Here is a 21,399-nt window from a genome sequence, read left to right as displayed (position 1 = left end):
TCAGTCACTCATGAAGTACTGCTTTCCAAAGCAGGAATTACACAGGGGTGGAGAACAAGGATGCTGGGCTTTAGGTGAGCCTGGGAAATGGTATGGGAAACCAGCAAGCCCTGCTCTGTGTAATAACATCTGAAGTGATTAAGAAGACATGCTTATCTGGAAAATAATTGGTTCACTGGGTTAAGCAGAACTTTCATCTTCTGTTTTTTTTTCTTTGAGACAGTCTCACTCTGTTGCCCAGGCTGGAATGCAATGGTGCAATCTTGGCTCACTGCAACCTCTGCCTCCCAGGTTCAAGTGATTCTCCTGCCTCAGCCTCCTGAGTAGCTGGGATTACAGGTGTGCCCCACCACACCTGGCTAATTTTTGTATTTTTAGTAGAGGTGGAGTTTCACTGTGTTGGTCAGGCTGAACTCCTGAACTTGAACTTCTGACCTCAGGTGATCCACCCACCTTGGCCTCCCAAAGTGCTGGGATTACAGGCTTGAGCCACTGTGCCCGGCCAGAACTTTCGAATGTTGACCTAGTTCGTATAACATAAAACATAAATTACATTTGTTAATACCACCACCAGTCTCTCACGAGAAGTCTGTAAGTATTGGGAAGCTGTCAAGCTCTTGGTGCTGGGTGGAAGCTTTTCAAAATCCTAATTTTTGCTTGAAATATTTAATGGTATCACTGGCAAGAAAGGGTATCAGTTGATTTGTTTAAATGGATAGGTTCAAGTTATTCATGTCTAAGAAAATGTCACATACCTGTGGTCACATACCTATGTCTAAATATTCATAGTTCATCTGTCAATTGTTCTTTTTTTTTTTTTTTTGAGACAAGGTCTCACTCAGTCACCCAGGCTGGAGTGCAGTGGCACGATCTCAGCTCACTGCAACCTCCATCTCCTGGGTTCAAGTGATTCTATCACCTCAGCCTCCTGAGTAGCTGGGACTACAGGTACCCACCACCACGCCTGGCTAATTTTTGTATTTTTTGGTTGAAGTGGGGTTTCGACTATGTTGTCCAGGCTAGTCTCAAACTCCTGACCTCAAGTGATCCACCTGCCTTGGCCTCCCAAAGTGCTGGGATTATAGATGTGAACCACTGCACCCAGCCTCAATTGTTCTTTCAAGAAGAAATGATGTTCCATGACAAAGTGGCTAGTTCAGCTGGTAACTAAAACAATCACACAACTGCATTTCCTCAAGAAAACCCACATACTTTGGTATGCAAAAGTGCCTTCTGAAAACTCCCCATTTTGTCCCACAGAATATTAAAAAGACTAGTACTCAGGGTTTGAGATTTAATAAAATGAATAACTCTTGAGCATCATTGTGAACATTCTTAAGTGAAACTGGCTTATTTTTTTATTGTGTATCTGGCAGAGAAGCATACAGTGACTACTGAGTATAGTTTGGTGCCACTGGCTTGATTCAGATCCTGACAGCAGTTTATCCATCATTACTTTTGCATCATAAGGGCAAATGTCAGCACAGTGAAGAAGACAAATATCATCTTTGTGTTATAAAGAAAACAGTTTTGGCCGGGCACGGTGGCTGATGCCTGTAATCTCAGCACTTTGGAAGGCCGAGGTGTGGATCACCTGAAGTCAGAAGTTTGAGACCAGCCTGGCCAGCATGGTGAAACCCCATCTCTACTAAAAATACAAACATTAGCTGGGCGTGGTGGCGGGCGCCTATAGTCCCAGCTACTAGGGAGGCTGAGGCAGGAGAATTGCGGAGAATTGCTTGAACCCGAGAGGCAGAGGTTGTGGTGAGCCGAGATCACGCCATTGCACTCCAGCCTGGGTGACAAGAGTGAAAATTCCATCTCAAACAAACAAACAAAAAAGAAACAAATGAACAAAAAAGAAAACAGTTTTAACCTTGCAAACCACCTCTATGGGTCTTAGGTCATCACCTGGGGTTCTGCAGAACACGCTTGGAGAACTGTCTACAGTTGGGATGTATTTTTTGGTAAGCTGTCTGGGGGTAGATCATTATTGGTTTGGGTTTGGAGATACAACAATATCAGAAGTTTAGGCAGTTGTCTCTGAAATTTTCTTGGCCTTCTTTTTTCACAGTGCTAAGACTGCTGCAGGAGCTCCAGACATCATGTCCTCATTCAGATTCAAAGTCATGAAGGGGGGCAGCATGAGGCAGGGGATTCTTCTTATTTCTCTTGTATCAGAAAGAAGTATATCATTCAGGAAGAGCTTTACATCCTCCCACTGGCCAGGCCTGGGGGAGGCTTGGAAAGGAAGTGTTGTGTTGTCCTGCTTCTGTGGAGAGTGGCAGGCAGGATTAGCCATGGAGAGGTACAGTGTCTGAACAAGTAGACTGCTTTTGGACTTCATGGTTTCTCATTTTTATATTTACATTTTTATTTATATATAATATAATATATAATTAAATATATATAAATTAAATATAATATATAAAATATATTTTATTTGTTATTATGTATATATTTTTTGATACAGGGTCTTGCTCTATGTCAAAATTCCATTCCATTCTTGCCCAGGCTGGAATGCAGTGGCATGATCACAGCTCACTGCAGCCTGGACCTCCTGGGCTCAAGTGATCCTCCTACCTCAGCCTACTGAGTAGCTGGGACCATAGACATGTAAATAGCCCAGCTAATTTTTAGGTTTATTTTTTATAGAGAGGAGTCTCACTCACTATGTTGCCCAGAATGGTCTCGAACTCCTGGCCTCAAACAATCCTCCTGCCTCAGCCTCCCAAAGTGCTAGGATTACAGGCGTGAGCCACTGTGCCCAGCCTGTTTCTCATTTTTAATAAAACCAAAGTCTACATTTCTGATTTCATAGTTTCTTTTTTCAGAGTGAGGAGTTACATATATTATTTTGTTTCTGAAATACCTCACAGGAGTTTTTTGAGGATTTAATAAATTAACATAAAATAGGTAAAGTGCCTAAAAGGGGGCCTGGCACTCAATAAACACCATCATTGTTACTATACATCAGGCATCCAGGGCCACCCTGGCCACAAGCCACCTTCCCACTGTCCTCTCTATCCCGCAAACACCACATTCATGGTGGCCAAACTGACACGCTCACTCTTCCCTCTCCCAACCCACTCTGGCCCCACTCTTGCCACCTCTTTCAAGGTCCAGCCTCCTTACAAAGTCTTTCCCAGTCCTGCCCCTTGAAGAAACTCTCCTTCCTCCACACCTCTATTATGGGTTGTGCATCCCCCCGAAAGATGAACCATTCTGAAGTCCTAACTCTCAGGACCTCAAAATGTGACCTTATTTGGAGACAGGATCCTTGCAGATGTAATAGTTAAAGTTAGGTCACATTGGAGCAGGGCGGGCCCCTGACCTAATGTGACTGTGTCCTTATAAAAAGGAGACCGGTGAAGACCTAGGATTGGAGTGACACGGCCACAAGCCAAGGAACTCCAAAGATTGCTGCAGCCACCAGAAGCCAGGAAGAGGCAAGCAAGGACTTCCTAAGGTTTCAGAGGGAGCACGGCCCTGCACCATGCTGATTTCAGATTTCTGGCCTCTGGAGCTACGAGACAGCCCATTTCTGTTGTTTGGAGCCACCCAGGTTGTCTTTGTTATAGCAGCCCTGAGGAACTAACCCAACCTCCATCCAGGAATGGATTGTATTTCCTGCTGCCAATGCTGGAGCAGGGTGGCTTCGTGGCCATGCAGCCCCTCAGAGGCACAGGGCCCTGCACTTGGGGTTCAGTGCTCTGTGATTGCTGTCTTGAAATTCTTAATTATTTTATCAGGCCGGGCACGGTGGCTCACGCCTCTAATCCCAGCACTTTAGGAGGCCAAGGGGGGCGGATCACTTGAGGTCAGGAGTTTGAGACCAGCCTGGCTAGCATGGAGAAACCCCATCTCTACTAAAAATACAAAAAATTAGCCAGGCGTGGTGGTGGGCGCCTGTAGTCCCAGCTGTTTGGGAGGCTGAGGCAGGAGAATCACTTGAACCTGGAAGGTGGAAGTTGCAGTGAGCCAAGATTGCACCACTGCACTCTAGCCTGGGTGACAGAGTGAGACTCTTGTCTCCAAAAAAAAAAAAAAAAAAAAAAACAAAAACTTAATTATTTTATCTTTGAATTTGTGTGGTGTAAGTGAGGCCTCATTGGACAGTGGAGCATACGTGAGCACTTGGAGCCTGTCTCATGTGTGCTCCCATTTGCTGCTGGTCGGCCACCTCCCCAGGCACATTCTTGACTGCTCATCTCCCTCCCTTTGGTGTCCTGGGCCCCACATGGCCTCCCCATCCCCACCCTCACCCAGCAACAGCTGGTGCCCTCCATGGTCCGTGGGAGCCTGAGTGTGTATGTGTGGAGGGGTGTGGGGTTGACATCAGATGCTTTTACTACACTACCCGTGGCATCTCAGGGTGGGCATGGCCATGCAAGCAGCTGGTGGACTGTGTACCCACCAAGTCACTCGGCAGGGCCCCTGGGCAAGTGTGACAGTTGACACTCACCCTGTCCCAAGAAAGCATGATATTCAGTAGCAAATAAAAACACCATGATAGGTCAAAAGAGAGAGCATGGAAGAAAGGGAAAAGCTTTCATTTATTTTAGTTCCTTTGCTGGCCCATTCTTTTCCTGCTTTTTGAACAAGGGGCTCTGCATTTTCATTTTGCACTGGGCCTTTCAAATTATGTGGCTGGCCCTGGTTGGGAGCTGCAAAGTGATGCTCCAACTTAGAAACGAGACACGGGATCCATCAGCTATGATACAGGATGAATTCCTGGTGGATTGGAACCCGGGCAAGCAGCCTCATGAAGAAACAAGGTATGCATGATGCTATTAGCAGGCAAGGGCCCTAGTCAGCTGAGACAGTCCTGCTTCCTCTGGATAGGGTATCCTGGCCATTGGAGTATTTAAAACTAGGAAATTCAGAAAGTTATATTTGCACACTGGGATATCTAATTTGTTCGTTATGCTGATCAGTGCAAAAAATCTTTTCCATAATTGATTTGAATATTCATAAGTGTTGCTAGAAGAAAAAGTCAATTTCATGTCAAACCACCAAGGATCACATTTTCTTCACATGCTGCTCTTTTGCCAGGGAGAAGTGATTCAATGTATGTCGACAAAAAGCAGGACTGAGAAGAGCAGAACTGGTCCAAGAACTTATGAAATACCCACATTCAGGGAGACCTTCTCTAAGGAGAAACACCCCTCTTCAGAAGTCCAGGGAGCTTGCATACTGAGTAGAAAGGCAGAGCCATACCTCCCTGGAGAGTCTCTGAAGACCCCATCTGCCCAGCCATCCAGCGTGAGCTCTGGAAACCTTCTGCCTTTTAGTCTACGTCAAGACTAGAAGCCAAGCAAGGTGTCACAGTCCTTCATAACTGTTAATGAGAAAGAGAACTGAACACTATACAAGGCAAAAAGGCAGACTCTGTTGAGCACTACTGCAAAAGGAAAGCACCGAGCACAATTCCCAACACAAGGACAAGTGGGGATTTACAGCCCAGGAACAGGGTGGAGGTGGGGGGTTGGCAGATAGAAAACAGAGGGGACCTTGACAGTAGCGGGGTATCTTGCTAAACTAACTGAACAGGATACTTGCTGCAGACAGGCTAGGATGATTGGATACTAAGGGCAGAAGAGGACTTAACAGGATTCTTTGCTAAGACTGGCTCAAGCAGGCTGAGCATGGGGTCCAAGGATGAGGCCTAGTTGAAAAAAGTGCTGGATGAGCCTGTCTGAAGTTGGTCAAGCAGTGAGTTATTATCATGCTCTCGGGAGGAAATGCAGAAAGGACTACCCTTAAATCAGGGGCAGCGGGGAGGGGAGAGGGGCTCAGGGAGGGAGGGCAGGCCTGAGGGAGCCTTCACTGGGGTCTCTCCGGCCAGCATCTGGAGTGGGACCCACTGCCCAGTTTCCCTGTGGTTGTCCAAGGCAAGTAAAGCTGCTTACAGATGCCCACACTCATGTCACCTTTAGATGCCCTGGAAGGAAGTTTGGTATGAAAGTGGCTTTGCATATCCCAGCTAGGAAAGTAGGGGCCACCTAATCCTGTTTCCAGGACTGCATTTGTGAGTGTTCCTTTGTGTGTTGTGCAGTGGGAAACATGAAGGAGAACTTGGCTCCAGCAGCGGCGGGAGAATGCAGGGCTTCATGCTGCATCCTGTGGCACCTGCAGCCCACTCCCTCTCCAGGGAGAGGTCAGGGGGACAGCATTTGGAGGCAAATGACGCAAGCTTTCTGCAATAGGAAGGGGTTTGGGAAAGTCCATTTGAAGACTGGTTGCCCCGGAAGAGTCAGCAATGACCCTTGAGAATGCCCTTTACTGAGTGAGCCAGGCTGAGCTGTTCTGGAGTCTCTGGTGCACGCATCTGACGAAGACCCCTCTTCCTTGCTGTCTACACACAGCCGCTCAAAGCAGGCAGTCCAAGGAGAATCTGGGATGGGGGTGGCTGACTCTGTTCCCCCATGATCACACCCCTGGAGGGCTTACTCACTTCACCCAGGTCCCTGATGTAAACTAAATATAAAATCCTAACCCTCTACTCACTGAACAGACCCCCTGTTGGCCAAGAGGATCTAGAAAAAAGTTAAAAACCAAATTCCTGGCCACAATGGGAAGGGAGGTTGGACTCATGCCTTGTTACATGCCCTCCCTTTTGGAGTTTAGACAGAACTGACCAGCATAAATGTTAAAATACAGATGATAAGACTAACAAAACAGACTCTTTGTGACAATAAGGTAGCAAATGATAAATAGGACCTAAGTCCACGTCAGGCAAGGATTAAATCACACACCCCATGGGTCACTCTGACCCAGTGGTTTGGTTAACAGACTTCCTTATCTTAACTGAAAACATTCCTTTCTGCTGACTCAAAATTTTTAGACAAAGTTTTACTCTTTTAACCAATTACAAATTGAAGACTCTGGAGCGACCTATGACCAGCAAGCCCCCACTTTAACATATTCTGCCTTTTTGGGCCAAATCAATGTCTAATCTTCATGTACCGATTTATGACTTTTTCATAACTTCTACTTCCCTGAAATGTGTAAAACAGAGTTGCGATCTAACTGCCCTGAGACCACTGACTCAAGGCTTTTTCAGTTTATGTCTTTCCCTGGGCTGTGGTCACTCATACTAGCTCAGAATAAACCTCTTTCAAATAGTTTACAGAGTTTGGTTTTTCCATTAACACTGAGTGGGCTGCTCTCCCCAGCAATGGAAATGCAGTGCCCCTTGTTCAACAAGCAGGAAAGGAAGGTGCCAGCAAAGGCACTAATATGCAAAAGCTTTTCTCTTTCTAGCATGGTCTTTTATTTGCCATTGAATGTCACACTTTCTTGGGCACAGGGTGAATGTCAACTTTCACCCTTGTCTGGGGGCCTTGCAGGCCACCAGCTATTCCTACGCCATACCTACCCTGAGACCTTGTGGGGCAAAGGCATCGGACGTCAGTCTTCCCCCCACCACCTGGGCCCCCAGTGACCACAGAGGACACTAGCGGTTCCTGGGTGGAGGTGGAGATGGGGAGTCCAGGTGTGGCCCAGGACACCAAAGGGAGGGGAGGATTGAGCAGTCAAAAACCTATCTTGGGCTGGGCACAGTGGCTCACTCTTGTAATCTCAGCACTTTGGGAGGCCGAGGCAGGCGGATTACCTGAGGTTAGCAGTTCAAGACCAGCTTGGCCAACATGGTGAAACCGTGTCTACTAAAAATACAAAAATTAGTTGGGCGTGGTGGCAGGTGTCTGTAATCCCACCTACTTGGGACGCTGAGGCAGGGAGAATTGCTTGAAGCCAGGAAGCGGAGGTTGCAGTAAGCTGAGATCACAGCACTGCACTGTAGCCTGGGTGACAGAGTGGGACTCCGTCTCAAAATAATAATAATAAGAAGAACCTGTCTTGGGGAGGTAGGGAGGCAGCGGCAGGTGGGAGCACACATGAGCTAGGGTCCAAACACTCACATATGTGCCACTGTCCAAGACCTCTCATACACCACACAAATTCAAAGATAAATTAAAAATTTTGGCCGGGTGCGGTGGCTCACGCCTGTAATCCCAGCACTTTGGGAGGCTGAGGCGGGCAGATCACGAGGTCAGGAGTTAGGGACCAGCTTGGTCAATATGGTGAAACCCCGTCTCTACTAAAAATAAAAACATTAGCCAGGCGTGGTGGCGTGCACCTGTAGTCCCAGCTACTCGGGAGGCTGAGGCAGAAGAATCACTTGAACCTGGGAGGTGGAGGTTGCAGTGAGCTGAGATCACGCCATTGCACTCCAGCCTGGGCCACAGAGCGAGACTCCATCCAAAAAAAAAAAAAAAAAATCACCAGGCTGGGCAACATAGGGAGACCCCATCTCTACCAAAAAAAAAAAAAAAAAAAAAAAAAAAATTAGCCTTGCATAGTGGCATGTGGCTATAGTCCTAGCTACTCAGGAGGCTGAGGCAGGAGGATCCCTGGAGCCCATGAGTTCGAAGCTGCAGTGAGCTATGATCCCACTACTGCACTCCAGCCTGGGTAACAGAGTGAGATTCAGTTTCTAAACAAAAAACAAAACAATAAAGACTGCAACCGCAGAATACTGAGCCCCAAGTGAGTGCAGGGCCCTGTGCCTCTGAGGGTCTGCATGCCTTGGAAGCCGCCCTGCTCCCGACATTGGCAGCAGGAAGTGCGATCCATTCCTGGATGGAGGTTGGGTGAGTTCCCTAGGGCAGGCAGTATTAATGCGAATGACTGTTAATTTTCTCGGGAGGGTGGCACTGTCAACTAATTAGGAATGCTGTCTACTTTGGCTCATTTTGTGTTCAAGGATAAGACGACAAAACAAAATAGTCTGGATGATTTTGAGAGCTTAGCTGCATTTCATTCCTCTTACCTCTGAGTCTTAACGTAAGTCAGGGGCCTCCTCATGCAAGATTTATACTGCTCACAGTTCGTCTCAAGTTTTTCCTCCGATTTGTCTATCCATTTTCCCCAGAGGACAGTGAATCGGGGCTCTTGACAGCCTGCTTCACCTAAGAGCGCCAATCAATTCCCGCAGGGTTTCCACTGAGCTTTGGCCGCTAAGTACATTTACGCAGCCGAGCTGACGGGCTGTGCCTGCAGGCAACGGCGTGCGCCAATTTCCGTTCATTTAACGGCGAGACTGGGGGAGCCCGCGCCGGCAGGCGGGTCCTCAGGAAGCGCAAATCTCACCTTCCTTGACTCCTGTCACCGCTAGATTAAAACTGCGCCCCTCGGTGGCTCAAGCGTGTAATTCCAGCGCTTTGGGAGGCAGAGGTGGGTGGATCACCTGAAGTCAGGAGTTTGAGACCAGCCTGGCTAACATGGTGAAACCCCGTCTCTACTAAAAACACAAAAATTAGCTGGGCGTGGTGGCACGCACCAGTAATCCCAGCTACTCAGGAGGCTGAGGCGGGAGAATTGCTTGAACCCGGGAGGCAGAGGTTGCAGTGAGCCGAGATCACGCCATTGCACTCCAGCCTGGGCAACAAGAGCGAGACTCCGTCTCAACCAACCAACCAAACCAAACCAAAATAAAACAAAACAAAAACCTGCGCCCCTGCTCATGGCTCTTCTTTTGGCATAGCACCTGCAAAATATCTTCCTTATTTATTTGTTTGTGCCCGTTAGAACATAAGCTCCAGGCAGGCACAGGGGCAGGACTCAGGGGTTGGTGAGCGTGACGGGAGTACAAAGTCAGTGGGGGATCCATCTTGTCTTAGGAGGGCAAAGACCTTCTCTCTATCCTCCCCGGTTCCATAGCTGGCTCTATGAAATTAACTGCCAACGGGCAGATGAACGGGGGAACGGGAATACACATTTATTAATCTTTAATATCACCTGCATGGGGGCATTGCAGGCAACTAGGTTAAAACCCCCCAAACCGGTGAGCTTCCAGAGCTTCTAAAATAGGGGAACTGGAAGCTGGTGTAGGCCACCTAGGGGAGAGTAACTGATTTTTAGGAAAGATGCATAAGTCTTTATGAGTTTGTGACAAAGTTTGTCTAGGTGTGGTGTGGACTTCTGCTGTGATTAAGAGTCCATCCTCCCGGGAGGGAATTTATGACAATCAGTTTCTTTTGGAGGCTCCCTCTTTAGACAGGTAAGGGGAGAACGTGTCTCTGCATTTGCTATTTTTCAAGTGCCTCTCGCTCAAAATAATCAATATACCAAAGCGGCATATTTTAGGGTGGCATATTTTGGATTCATTCACTGTCTTTAAGTTTTTGATATTTTGTTCATTATAAACTTTTTTTTTGCATTCATTTTGACTTTTTAAGATATTGTATTAAAACATTATTTACCTTGATTACTGAGTTTTTTGTCGCGCCCTTAAATTTTGCCCCCATGCGAGTGCCTCGCTCGCTTGCCTCCTTCTAGCCCAGGCCTGGCAGGGAGTTGAAACTGTTTTTCTCACTGCTGAATTCCCAGGGCCTACAACAGTGCTCGCCAAAAAATTAATACTCTTGGTTCTCCAAATAAAACATTCTGTAAGGACTGCTCCCAATTTCTCCTGAACTTCCCAACCAGGACACAGGATGTCAGGGGCAAACACCCTGAACCAACGGAGCTCAGGTTCCCTACCACCCCGCCCAAGTCCGCTCCAAGCCCAATTACCCTTCCCTTTCCTCGTCGTCCCATCCTCCCCATGCCTCTTCCAGGGTGCTGGGCCGCGGCAAGAGCTCCAAGGCAAGATTCAAATGTCCTGGGGAGACGGCTGCGGGACACCTGCGGCGGGGCCCGGCAGGGAGCGCCAGACTGGAAGCGAGCCCAGGAGGGAAGGAGAGCGACGCGGGGTTTTTGGGGAGGAGCGGCGTGGGGCGCTGAAGGGGAGCGCAAGGAGTGGGAGGAAGTGAAGGAGGAGGAAGAGCACTGTGTGGAGGAAGCGCAGGAGGCAGTAGGTGGGGCGGGACGGAGGGCAGGGCGCTGCGTCGGGAGAAAAGTGTAGAGGCGCTGGGGAGAGTGCCCACGACGGGAGAGCCCAGGGGCGGGAGGGCGCCGGGGTGTGGGCGGGGCGCAGTGGGGATGGGGGCGGGGGCGGGGGCGGGGGCGCGGGATGTGGTAGGGGGCGTAGTGGGGGGAGAGTGCGGGAGTGTGGGCAGGGCGCAGTGAGGGGAGGGTGCGGGAGTGTGAGCGGGGCGCAGTAGAGGAGTGCGGGATGTGGGCCGGACAACCAGTGGGAGAGGGCGCGGGAGTGTGGGCGGGGCGCAGTCGGGATGAGGGCGGGGCCGCAGGATGTCTGCTGGCCGCCGTGAGGGGGAGGGCGCGGGAGTGTGGGCGGGGCGCAGTGGGGGAGGGAGCGGGAGTGTGCGCGGGGCGCAGTGAGGGGAAAGTGTGGGGATGTGGGCGAGGCGCAGTTGGAGGAGAGTGCGGGGATGTGGGCGGGGTGCGGTGGGGGAGGGTGCGGAGATGTGGGCGGGGCGCAGTGGGTGGAGAGTGTAGGGATGTGGGCCCGGCGCAGTGGGGGGACAGTGTGGGGATGCGGGCGAGGCGCAGTGGGGGCGGGGGCGGGGATGTGGGCGGGGCGCAGTGGGTGGAGAGTGCGGGATGTGGGCAGGGCGCAGTTGGGGAGCATGCGGGGGATGTGGGCGGGGCGCAGTGGTGGGAGGGCGCGGGAGTGTGGGCGGGGCGCAGTTGCGGGAGGGTGCAGAGACCTGAGGGCTTGAGGTTGCCTGGCTGGCTCCGCTCCCAGAGGCGGGTGCCGCGCTGTCGCCCAGGTATCTGGGGTCGCTGGTCTCTGAGTGTCTCATTGTCGGCGCGGACACTCTTGCTCCAGCCACAGGCGAGGCCTGGCTAAGGTGTGGGCGCATCTGGGGCAGGTCTTGAGAGGTCCAGCGCCCGGTGGTGCGGACAGAGGCGGGGCACCGCGGCTCTCGCCGCCGCCTGCCCGCAGGTGATCATCCTCCTGCAGGTGTCCTCGGGTCTCAGGTGGCTGCGCGTCTGCACCATGGTTGACATTCTGGGCGGGCGGCACCTGGTGACCTGTAAGGGCGCGGCGGTGGAGGCCGAGGCGGCGCTGCAGAACAAGGTGGTGGCACTGTACTTCGCGGCGGCCCGGTGCGCGCCGAGCCGCGACTTCACGCCGCTGCTCTGCGACTTCTATACGGCGCTGGTGGCCGAGGCGCGGCGGCCCGCGCCCTTCGAAGTGGTCTTCGTGTCAGCCGACGGCAGCTCCCAGGAGATGCTGGACTTCATGCGCGAGCTGCATGGCGCCTGGCTGGCGCTGCCCTTCCACGATCCCTACCGGCAGTGAGTGGGGGTCCTGGGGGGCGGGAGCCGCCCGGCGCGTCGCCCCCATGTTCCCCCAGGCCTCCCCCTCTGCACTGGGGAGCTCTTTATGACGCCCCCTCCCCCACCACCTCCCCGTCTCTCGGTTAACGTCCGGACTCGGGTAAATCACACTCAGTCTCAGTTTCAACCTCCCTTGGAGACCAGGGAGGGTGCAGACCAGATTCGAAAACCCAGGGCATCGGCATCCCAAGGGGGCTCGTGGAGCATGGACGCGGGCCCGTTTCTGCCTGGGGTCTGGAGCTCCGGGAATCTGCATTGCGAAGGAGCTCCCAGTGGTGTTGATGCTGTGGGTTCGCGGGCTCGGCTCCGGGAACCGCCGGCCCAGTCAGCCCTGGACTTCCGGCGCCGCTGCGTCATCCTCCCAGTTAGTGGGCAGGAAGCACAGGGACACGACTCGGTGTCTGGATGCGGGGATGAGGAATGACTCGCGAGGACATCAACTCTGTGACAGGCACCCACAGTGCAGGCCGTGGTTGGTGTGCTGGGAGGGAGGGACGGGGGCTTCAGGGCTGGCAGGAACCCAGGTGCTGGCCACCTTTGCGGTTTCATTTTTACCGACACTGATGGAATTTCATCACTAGAGAGGCATAAAACTCATTACTATAAACTTTATTACTCTAACTGTTGGAAAGGAGGGGGGTAGGGATTGGCAGAGAGGGGATTACGGGGATTGATTGTTCTGCTTTTGGGGTGGGTCTCCTGTGGTCTCCTATGGTGTAAGAGTCCAGACTTAGGTTTAAAGCAGGCCTCCTCAAGTGTGTTGTCCTGGCCACCCCCTTCTAGGTACCAATGTGAATTTCTGGGTTTTGCTTTACAGCCTCACATTTCTGGGGATTATCATTAAGTTGTGGCATTACCCCCTAAACTGATTATCATGAGATGACATTCCTTCTGGAAAATGAAAACTGGAAGCTAACTTTGGAAAGTTTTGTAGATGAGTAATTAATGGGAAGAAATCTAATTATTCCCCCAAACATGATTTTTGGTGATTCCCAGTGAAAGAGGAGGCCCCGGCAGGGCACCGCCCAGCCTTCCAGGGGGGTAACCTGCTTCTGGGAGCCTCACTCACACGGGACTCTGAAAGTTCTATTGATAATGAATCTCAAAGATGGGTGGTTCACTTTGCAAAAGGATTTCTTATAGAATCAGTTCAAGTGGTGCTTTTAAAAACAGGATTGAACTTGTTTAGTACTCAAGTTATTTGTAAGCTTTTGAAAGAACACAGGTTTGAAAGCAAGAGACGATGGCAGTATCATTATAGTAATTAGGCACAAAGCTCTGGCCCAGCTCTGGGATTTACTCGCCAGGTGATGGCAGGCAAGGTATTTTATTGCTGAGCATATGATACATCACGTGGTTGTTGTCAGGGTTGAGCTGATCACATATGAGCTCATATGTCCGCTGGTTATTTCCCAGCTCTCTAGTCTATTGCCCCATTTTACAGATGTGCCATTGAGGCATAGAGTTCAGCTCTCCTGGCTCTGAGGACCCTCTTTCTGCCGTGCCCTACTTCCTCACTGAGGGGGTGGTGAGCCTTGGTCCCCAGCAGCACACAGATTGGACTGAGGAGGCCATTGCTTGGGGTCATGCAGATTGCTCTTCTGTTTCTGATGCTCTGGTCAAGCCTGTGAGCTCCAGCTGGAGGCAGTGAGCTGCATGACGTGGGTCAGCCAGTGCGCTCCTATCTTCTCAGCCTGGCTGGCTTGGGAGGGATTTTTCTTTTTGTAAACTTAGCTGTTTGTCCCTACCCCTTTCCACACTGAACTTCCGTAACCCTGTTGTTGTCATGTGTAAGCTAGGAAGTGGGATATTCTGTGGGAATTGTTGGAGCTACGCCCTAAATTCTGCTTATCCTATGTCTACAGGGCCTTGGTGTTTCCATCTGATTGGCTCTTGGTTCAAAGACCAATCGGGTTTAGCCATGCCTTGCTCCAATTCTCCCGGGGTTTCCTGAGTTTCCATTTCCCACAGGACAGAGCCAGACATGGTTCAGTGCCTGGCATCCCCAGGGAGTGTGTTTGGTGAGTGGTTGGAGCAAGTGAGCAAAAGACAGTTCTGCAGAGAGATTTGCTTGGCCACAGCCTGCTCCTGGCTGAGATGACAGACTAGAGTCAGGAGTTGCCATGGCAACCCAGAAGTGTGGTTTATGCCAGCAACAAGGATGTAGCTGTGTTAGTTGAAGGCAGGGACCAACGTTGGTTGCAACAGTGCTGAGGACAAGGAGGAACTGGGCTCTTGGATTTTCCCCAAATGCTTAAAGTCCTAAGTTATTACCATGACAACATTCTCTCCTCCAAAAGCAAGTTCTTTTCTCTGTGGACACAGCTCAGGGCCCAGAGGGGATTGAGATGACATTAGGGAAAAAGTGAGGTTCTTTGCCTCTCATGTGCAGCTCCAAGGTTACATTTGTCCCCAGGCAGAGGCTGCCAGCATGGGGATTTGAGGGCTGGTACTGAGTGTCTCTTGGAATATCAGTGAAATGACCACCTCAACCCTCCTCATTCCTCAAAGCCCAGCCTGCTCTGCATCCCCCTGACTGTGTCAGAGCTTGATTTAATGTTGCAAGTGATTAAAACAACAGCAATGAGAACAACTCAAAGAGCTTGAACAGTAAAGGTTATGGGCTGGCTTTAATGAGACACCCATCAGCCAGAAGATGGTGTCAAGGGCAAGCTGGAGGCCACTGAGGATGCAGCTTTGTGGCTTGCCTTCTGCAATGTCTGCCCCTTGCTCAGGCTGCAGGCAGTTGCTGCCTGGCAAATCCTGTGTCTCCTCACGGTGGCAGAATGGCTGCTGTGTCTCAGACTGCACATTCCTATACCTTCCTCTTTCCCAGCACACAGCCAGGTGCTGCACCACGCCTCATTGATTCTGATTTGGCTAGTTCCCCATTTCTGAACTATTAAGTGTAGTCAGGGGCCACCAGATAGATATGCTGACTGAGCAGTTGGCCCAGGTGGAATTGGAGGTGGGTCTTTCCCACACAGTAAGAACAGCTAGCATTTATCAAGTACTTATTATGTGCCAAGCCTCATTCTTCATTAAGCTGTTTATTTAATCCTCACAACAACTCCAGGAGGTGGATTCTGTTCCAGGAGGTGGATTCTGTTATTCCTGTGGTGTAGATGAGGAATCCGAGGTGCAGGAGGTTAACTAGCTTGCCCATGACACACAGCTAGTTCATGCCAGAAAATGAAGGAGACATGGTTTCCCAAGGAGGGTCACAGATGCTGAGCAGCAAACCACAGGCCTGTACTCCCCGTGCTGTCAGGGGCACCATGCCCAGCCGCCTCTCCGCTTGCTCTCTCCTACGTCCTCCCAGTTGGTGCAGGGGATGCAGAAAGCCCTGGAAGACTGCTGTGGGATTGGCCAACTTAAGCAAACATAAACCACCAGATCTTGGGCACCGCCCCAGCGTCAGAGGTGGGGAGATTGCATTTCTGATGAGTTTCCGCGTGACGTTGGTGTTGCTGCTCTTGGGACCCCACATTGTTCCTGACAGTGCTGGTCAAAGGCTGGTGCATGGACCCATGTCAGTTGGGAATCTGTCAGGAGTGCAGATGCTGTCGGACCTGGGGGTGCTCAGGAATCTGTAGGTGAGATACTGCTGCTGCTGCTGCTGCTGGCATCCCAACCCCTTCACGACCCACCAGCAGCCCTCCAAGGAGTCCTCATGGCCTTGGGGAAGAGGTTCCAGGTTCCTGAGATAACAGAGTCCCCCCTGGTCTGGCCCTAGCCAGACCGTCTACTTTCCTTTCTGGAAGTGATGTGTGCGGGCCCTGCCCTGTCCCACTGCCCAAAGTACAGATGCTGAAATAACCCATTTGCCAAAACTGCTGGATAAAGAGCTTAAATCAGGCTGCTGGCCATTTTGCTGCAGTCTTTATGCAAAGAGTTACTTGGTTGTTTCTCTTTTCTTCACCTTTTTCTTTCTTTCTTTGTTTTTTTCTGAGACAGAGTTTCACTCTTGTTGCCCAGGCTAGAGTGCAATGGTGCAGGCTCGGCTCACTGCAACCTCTGCTTCCTGGGTTCAAGTGATTCTCCTGCCTCAGCCTCCCAAGTAGCTGGGATTACAGGCACCCACCACCACACCCGGCTAATTTTTGTATTTTTGGTAGACACAGGGTTTCACCATGTGAACAGGTCTCGAACTCCTGACCTCAGGTGATCCACCCACCTTGGCTTCCCAAATTGCTAGGATTACAGGCGTGAGCCACCGCACCTGGCCACACAGTTTTGTTTTATGCCTTTGGGAAAAGCTAATTGCTTAGGCATTTTAAATTTTAGGTGTTGTGCGGCCAGGCGCGGTGGCTCATGCCTGTAATCCCAGCACTTTGGGAGGCCGAGGCGGGAGGATCACAAGGTCAGGAGATTGAAACCATCCTGGCTAACACGGTGAAACCCTGTCTCTACTAAAAATACAAAAAATTAGCCAGGCGTGGTGGCGGGCGCCTGTGGTCCCCGCTACTCTGGAGGCTGAGGCAGGAGAATGGCGTGAACCCGGGAGGTGGAGGTTGCAGTGAGCCGAGATTGTACCACTGCACTCCAGCCTGGGCGAAAGAGCTAGACTCCATCTAAAAAAAAAAAAAAAAATTTAGGTGTTGTGAGGATTCTTAAGATGCTAGAGAGGGACATCTCTGCCACATCTTTCCTGCTCACTGCTGTGGTTCATTGACCTGTCCAGGCTCCATCTGGCCGAGTTCCACATGCGCCTCCCCTGTTGTGAGCACTCAAGGCTGTTCGTGAAGGAGTTGGTGTCCCCTAAACCTGCAGTTTGACCTGAATTCACATCTGCTCTGTGTTTGAGACATGACTTTCTCAGTTCTGCAAATACGGTTTTGGCTGAGTGGTCTCTGCTCTGTCTTTTTTTCACTATGCATGATAGGTTTTAGAGAATAGTTTACATGTTTATTTTTTCCCACTTTTCCTTTCCCTGCCCAGGTGAGTCATTGGACACCACAGGGAGCAAGTCTGGACTGCCGGGGTGGGGGCTGTGTCCACTGGTTCTTTGGGGAATAGGCCTGTCCTGGCAGGGGTCATGCAGCCCCAGAAAGGCCACAGCCCTCCCAACAGAGTCCCCTCAAGGAGGTTCAGTCCACACTGGGCCTGTGTAATGACCAGGCTGGCCTCATTTTTGATATTCTTGTGCCTTCTCTCTTTTTCCTTGTTCAATCTCAGTAGATTTTTTTTTTAGAGCTAGGGTCTTGCACCATCATCCAGGCTGGAGTGCAGTGCTGTGGTCACAGCTCCCTGCAACCTCGAACTCCTGGGTTCAAGCAATCCTCCTGCCTCAGCCTCCCAAGTAGCTGAGACTACAGGTGCGTGCAGCCATACCTGGTTTTTTTTTTATTTTATTTTGTGGAGACAGGGTCTTGTCATGTCATCCAGGGGTGTCTTGAACTCTTGGGCTCAAGTGATCCTCTCACCTTGACCTCCCAAAGTGCTGGGATTACAGGTGTGAGCCACTGTGCCCAGGCTTGGTAGAGATTTGTTTCACATTTTAGTGTTTTCTGAGAATCAGGGTGGGTTTTATTGGTCATCTCATGTTGGTTTTTGTTGGTTCATTTCCTATGTCAGTAATTTTTGTTCTCAATCTTATTCTGCCTTCTTTCTACTTTCTTTGTGTTTGTGCCATCCTTATTTTTCTAGCTTCTTGAATTAGATCCATAAGTCATCTATATACTAAAGTTTTGGATAAGTGTTTTTAAGGCTACAGCTTCCTAAGTGTGTTTAGTTGTGTTTACAGCTTGGGATTTGTAGTATATTCCATATTGTTCTGTTTTAAATATTTTGTCATCTGCATTGCTATTTCCCATATAACATACAGTTAGTTTTAAAACTCATTCTTAAAAATGATTTCTTTTTAGCTGGGCACAGTGGCTCATGCCTGTAATCCCAGCACTTTGGGAGGCCGAGGTAGGCGGATCACGAGGTCAGGAGATCGAGACCATCCTGGCTAACACGGTGAAACCCCGTCTCTACTAAAAAAATACAAAAAAATTAGCTGGGCATGGTGACGGGCGCCTGTAGTCCCAGCTACTTGGGAGGCTGAGGCAGGAGAATGGCATGAACCCGGGAGGTGGAGCTTGCAGTGAGCCGAGATTGTGCCACTGCACTCCAGCCTGGGCGACAGAGCAAGACTCCGTCTCAAAAAACAAAAAACAAAAAACAAAAACAAAAACAAACGAACAAAAAAAATATATTTTTTATATTTTTATTTTTTGAGACGGAGTCTCACTCTGTCACCCAGGCTGGAGTGTAGTGGTGTGATATCGGCTCACTGCAACTTCCGCCTGCTGGGTTCAAGCAATTCTCTGGCCTCAGCTTCCCAAGCAGCTGGGAACACAAGTGCGTGCCACCATGCTTGGCTAATTTTTTGTATTTTTAGCAGAGACAGCATTTGACCATGCTGGCCAGGCTGGTCTCAAACTCCTGACCTCATGATCCGCCCACTTCAGCCTCCCAAAGTGCTGGGATTACAGGCATGTGCCACCCGCGCCCAGCCCCAAAAATGATTTCTTATTGGTTTCCAATTCCATTACCTTTGGTCTGATTAAGTGATCTATATGTTATTAACCACTTGAAATTCATTAATACTTCCTTTCTGACTTGAGAACATGATTGATTTTGTCACTGCTTCATAGATGTTTGGAAACAAAGCATATTCTCTCTCTGTTGAGCGTAGGGGACCCTGTATTTTTTCCTGCTTGAGTGATGGTGTGTCTTTGACCTGGATGCCAGAAAGTGGCAGGAAGAACTTGAGGGACATGTCAAAGGGGAGATTTGCTAATAGGAGGGTCTCAAATGGGTTTTTCCTTCCACTTGGGTTCACAATCCTGAGGGTGACAGATCAAGGAAATCCGATTACAGTCACTGTGAGGCCCTGGTGACCTAGCCATGGTAAACAGGAAAGGGATTTCACTCGGCTGCCCTGTCTTGGGGGAGTAATCCCAGTGAAGATTACGAGAATTGCAGAACCAAGAAGGCAGATGCTCGTTTCCCTAAATGAATACAAATAATTTTGTAAAAAGACCACTCATCAGGTTATAGATACTGTAAATGTAAATGATGTAAAATGAGGCTAAGAAACCTCTCATCATTATAATGGCAATTGGTGCATGATTGAACTTGTAGGGTGGAAAGTCAAGTGAAGCTCTAGATGTATTTAGAACTCATGGAATTTTAACTTTTTTTTTTTTTTTTTTTCCTTAGAAATGGGGTCTGCCACCCAGGCTGGAATGTAGAGGCACTAACACAGCTCACTGCAACCTCGACCTCCTGGGCTCAAGCGATCCTCCCACCTCAGCCTGTTGAGTAGCTGGGACTATAGGTGCACGCCACCATGCCTAGCTAACTTTTTAACTTTTGTAGAGACAAGGTCTCACTATGTTGCCCAGGCCGGTCTTGAACTCTTGGGCTTAAGCCATCCTCCCACCTCAGTCTCCTGAAGTGCTGGGATTACAGGTGTGAGCAACCATACCTGGCTGGAATTTTAACTTTTACCATTATATGTACCTGATATTTTTCAACCCCTTGAGATGTAGAGGACATAAAAAATTACTGGGTTTATTTGTGGGTTTAGACCTGCACTATCCAATCTGGTAGCCACTAGCCACTTGTGACAACTTAAATTTAAATTTAAAGTTAGTTAAAATGAAAACTTCAGTTCCTTAGGCACACTATCCACATTCTGAGCTCTCCTAGCCGCATGTGGCTGGTGGCTACTGGACTGAGTAGCACAGATACGGAGAGTTCACTGTTGCAGGCAGCTCTCTGGGGTGGAACTGGGTTAGAAATGGTAGCACCAAGGCCGGGCGTGGTGGCTCACGCCTGTAATCCCAGCATTTTGGGGGGCAAAGGTGGGCAGATCACTTGAGGCCCGGAGGTCGAGACCAGTCTGGCCCACATGGTGAAACTGCATCTCTACTAAAAATACAAAAAATTAGCTGGACGTGATGGCACATGCCTGTAATCCCAGCTACTTGGGAGGCTGAGGCAGGAGAATCGCTTGAACGTGGGAGGTGGAGGTTGCAGTGAGCCGAGATCACGCCGTTGCACTCTAGCCTGGGCGACAAGAACGAAACTCCATCTCAAAAAAGAAAAAGAAAAAGAAATAGTAACACCAAGAAGAAAGGAGCCCCCATCCCAGCAGGAGGGAGAGCAGGAGCAGGCGGGGTGGGGCACCCGGTGGCTTCCTCCAAGTTGACTGTACCTCAGGCTGGAGGGAGGGGGCGTGTCCCTTCAGATGTGCATGTGGAAGAAGTGCTAACTTCGGTACCACTGTTCTCTCCTGCAGTGAGCTGAGGAAGAGGTACAACGTCACAGCCATCCCCAAGCTTGTGATTGTGAAACAAAATGGGGAGGTCATCACCAACACAGGGCGGAAGCAGATCCGGGAGCGGGGGTTGGCCTGCTTCCAGGACTGGGTGGAGGTGGCCGATATCTTCCAGAATTTCTCCGTTTGAAGTGGGAGGGACCTCAGAGGGCCAAGACAGGTGCTGCTTCTCCAGCACCGACGCTGGGGCAAAGAGGAGCATGTTGGGTTCCTTCCTCTGTTGGTGTGATTTCATTGTATTTCAGAGCAGAAGCACTAAGCTGTGGTCAAAAGCAACTATTGCTCAGGAAATAATACACTCCGTATTTTGATCATGCAGCCTGTTTGTATTATAGTTATTTTTGTTATTCTTTGCATACCTTTATCCACCTCTGCTTAAGGAAGGATCCTCATATGTTCATACTGAGCTGTTGGAAATCTATGCAAGACATTTATTTGTACAAGTCTCTTCAGGTAAAATAATATATTTATTGATAACATTTTCTGGCAATCTATTTATTTTAATGATATGCTTTCACAACTATCTTAATAAAGTTTGCAAGCTGTGTACTTTAATAAACAAGTCTATTGCCTTCTTTCTCATTCCATTCCAGGTGCCAGTAGGAAGAAAAGGAGTCTCTTGACAAATACCATGCTTAAATATGTCTTATTTGTCACAGGTGCTAGTTTTTAATTATATGTCATCTTGGAATTTTCTTCTTCTCTTTGTTTTCTTCACACTTATTTGTAACAGCATTACAATATCCTAGAAAGCAATGAAATTTTCAAGGGTGTGTTTTCACATCTTCAAGATCAAACCTCAGTGTTAC

The 21,399-nt window shown here is 49.7% G+C and overlaps 1 protein-coding gene across 1 annotated transcript; it reads left to right on the top strand.

The window, feature by feature from the left end:
• The first annotated feature begins 11,911 nt into the window (after positions 1-11,911).
• Positions 11,912-21,193, top strand: NXNL2 (nucleoredoxin like 2). Its single transcript, XM_002819933.6, has 2 exons — positions 11,912-12,213; positions 20,552-21,193. The coding sequence occupies exons 1-2, from the start codon at positions 11,912-11,914 to the stop codon at positions 20,718-20,720; spliced, it is 471 nt and encodes a 156-aa protein (XP_002819979.3). The 3' UTR covers positions 20,721-21,193.
• Positions 21,194-21,399: the final 206 nt, after the last annotated feature.

The sequence above is a fragment of the Pongo abelii genome, chromosome 13, assembly GCF_028885655.2.
Source record: "Pongo abelii isolate AG06213 chromosome 13, NHGRI_mPonAbe1-v2.0_pri, whole genome shotgun sequence".
Lineage (NCBI taxonomy): Eukaryota > Metazoa > Chordata > Mammalia > Primates > Hominidae > Pongo > Pongo abelii.
Note: the sequence above shows the minus strand (reverse complement) of the source record. Positions and strands in the feature narration are given on the sequence as shown.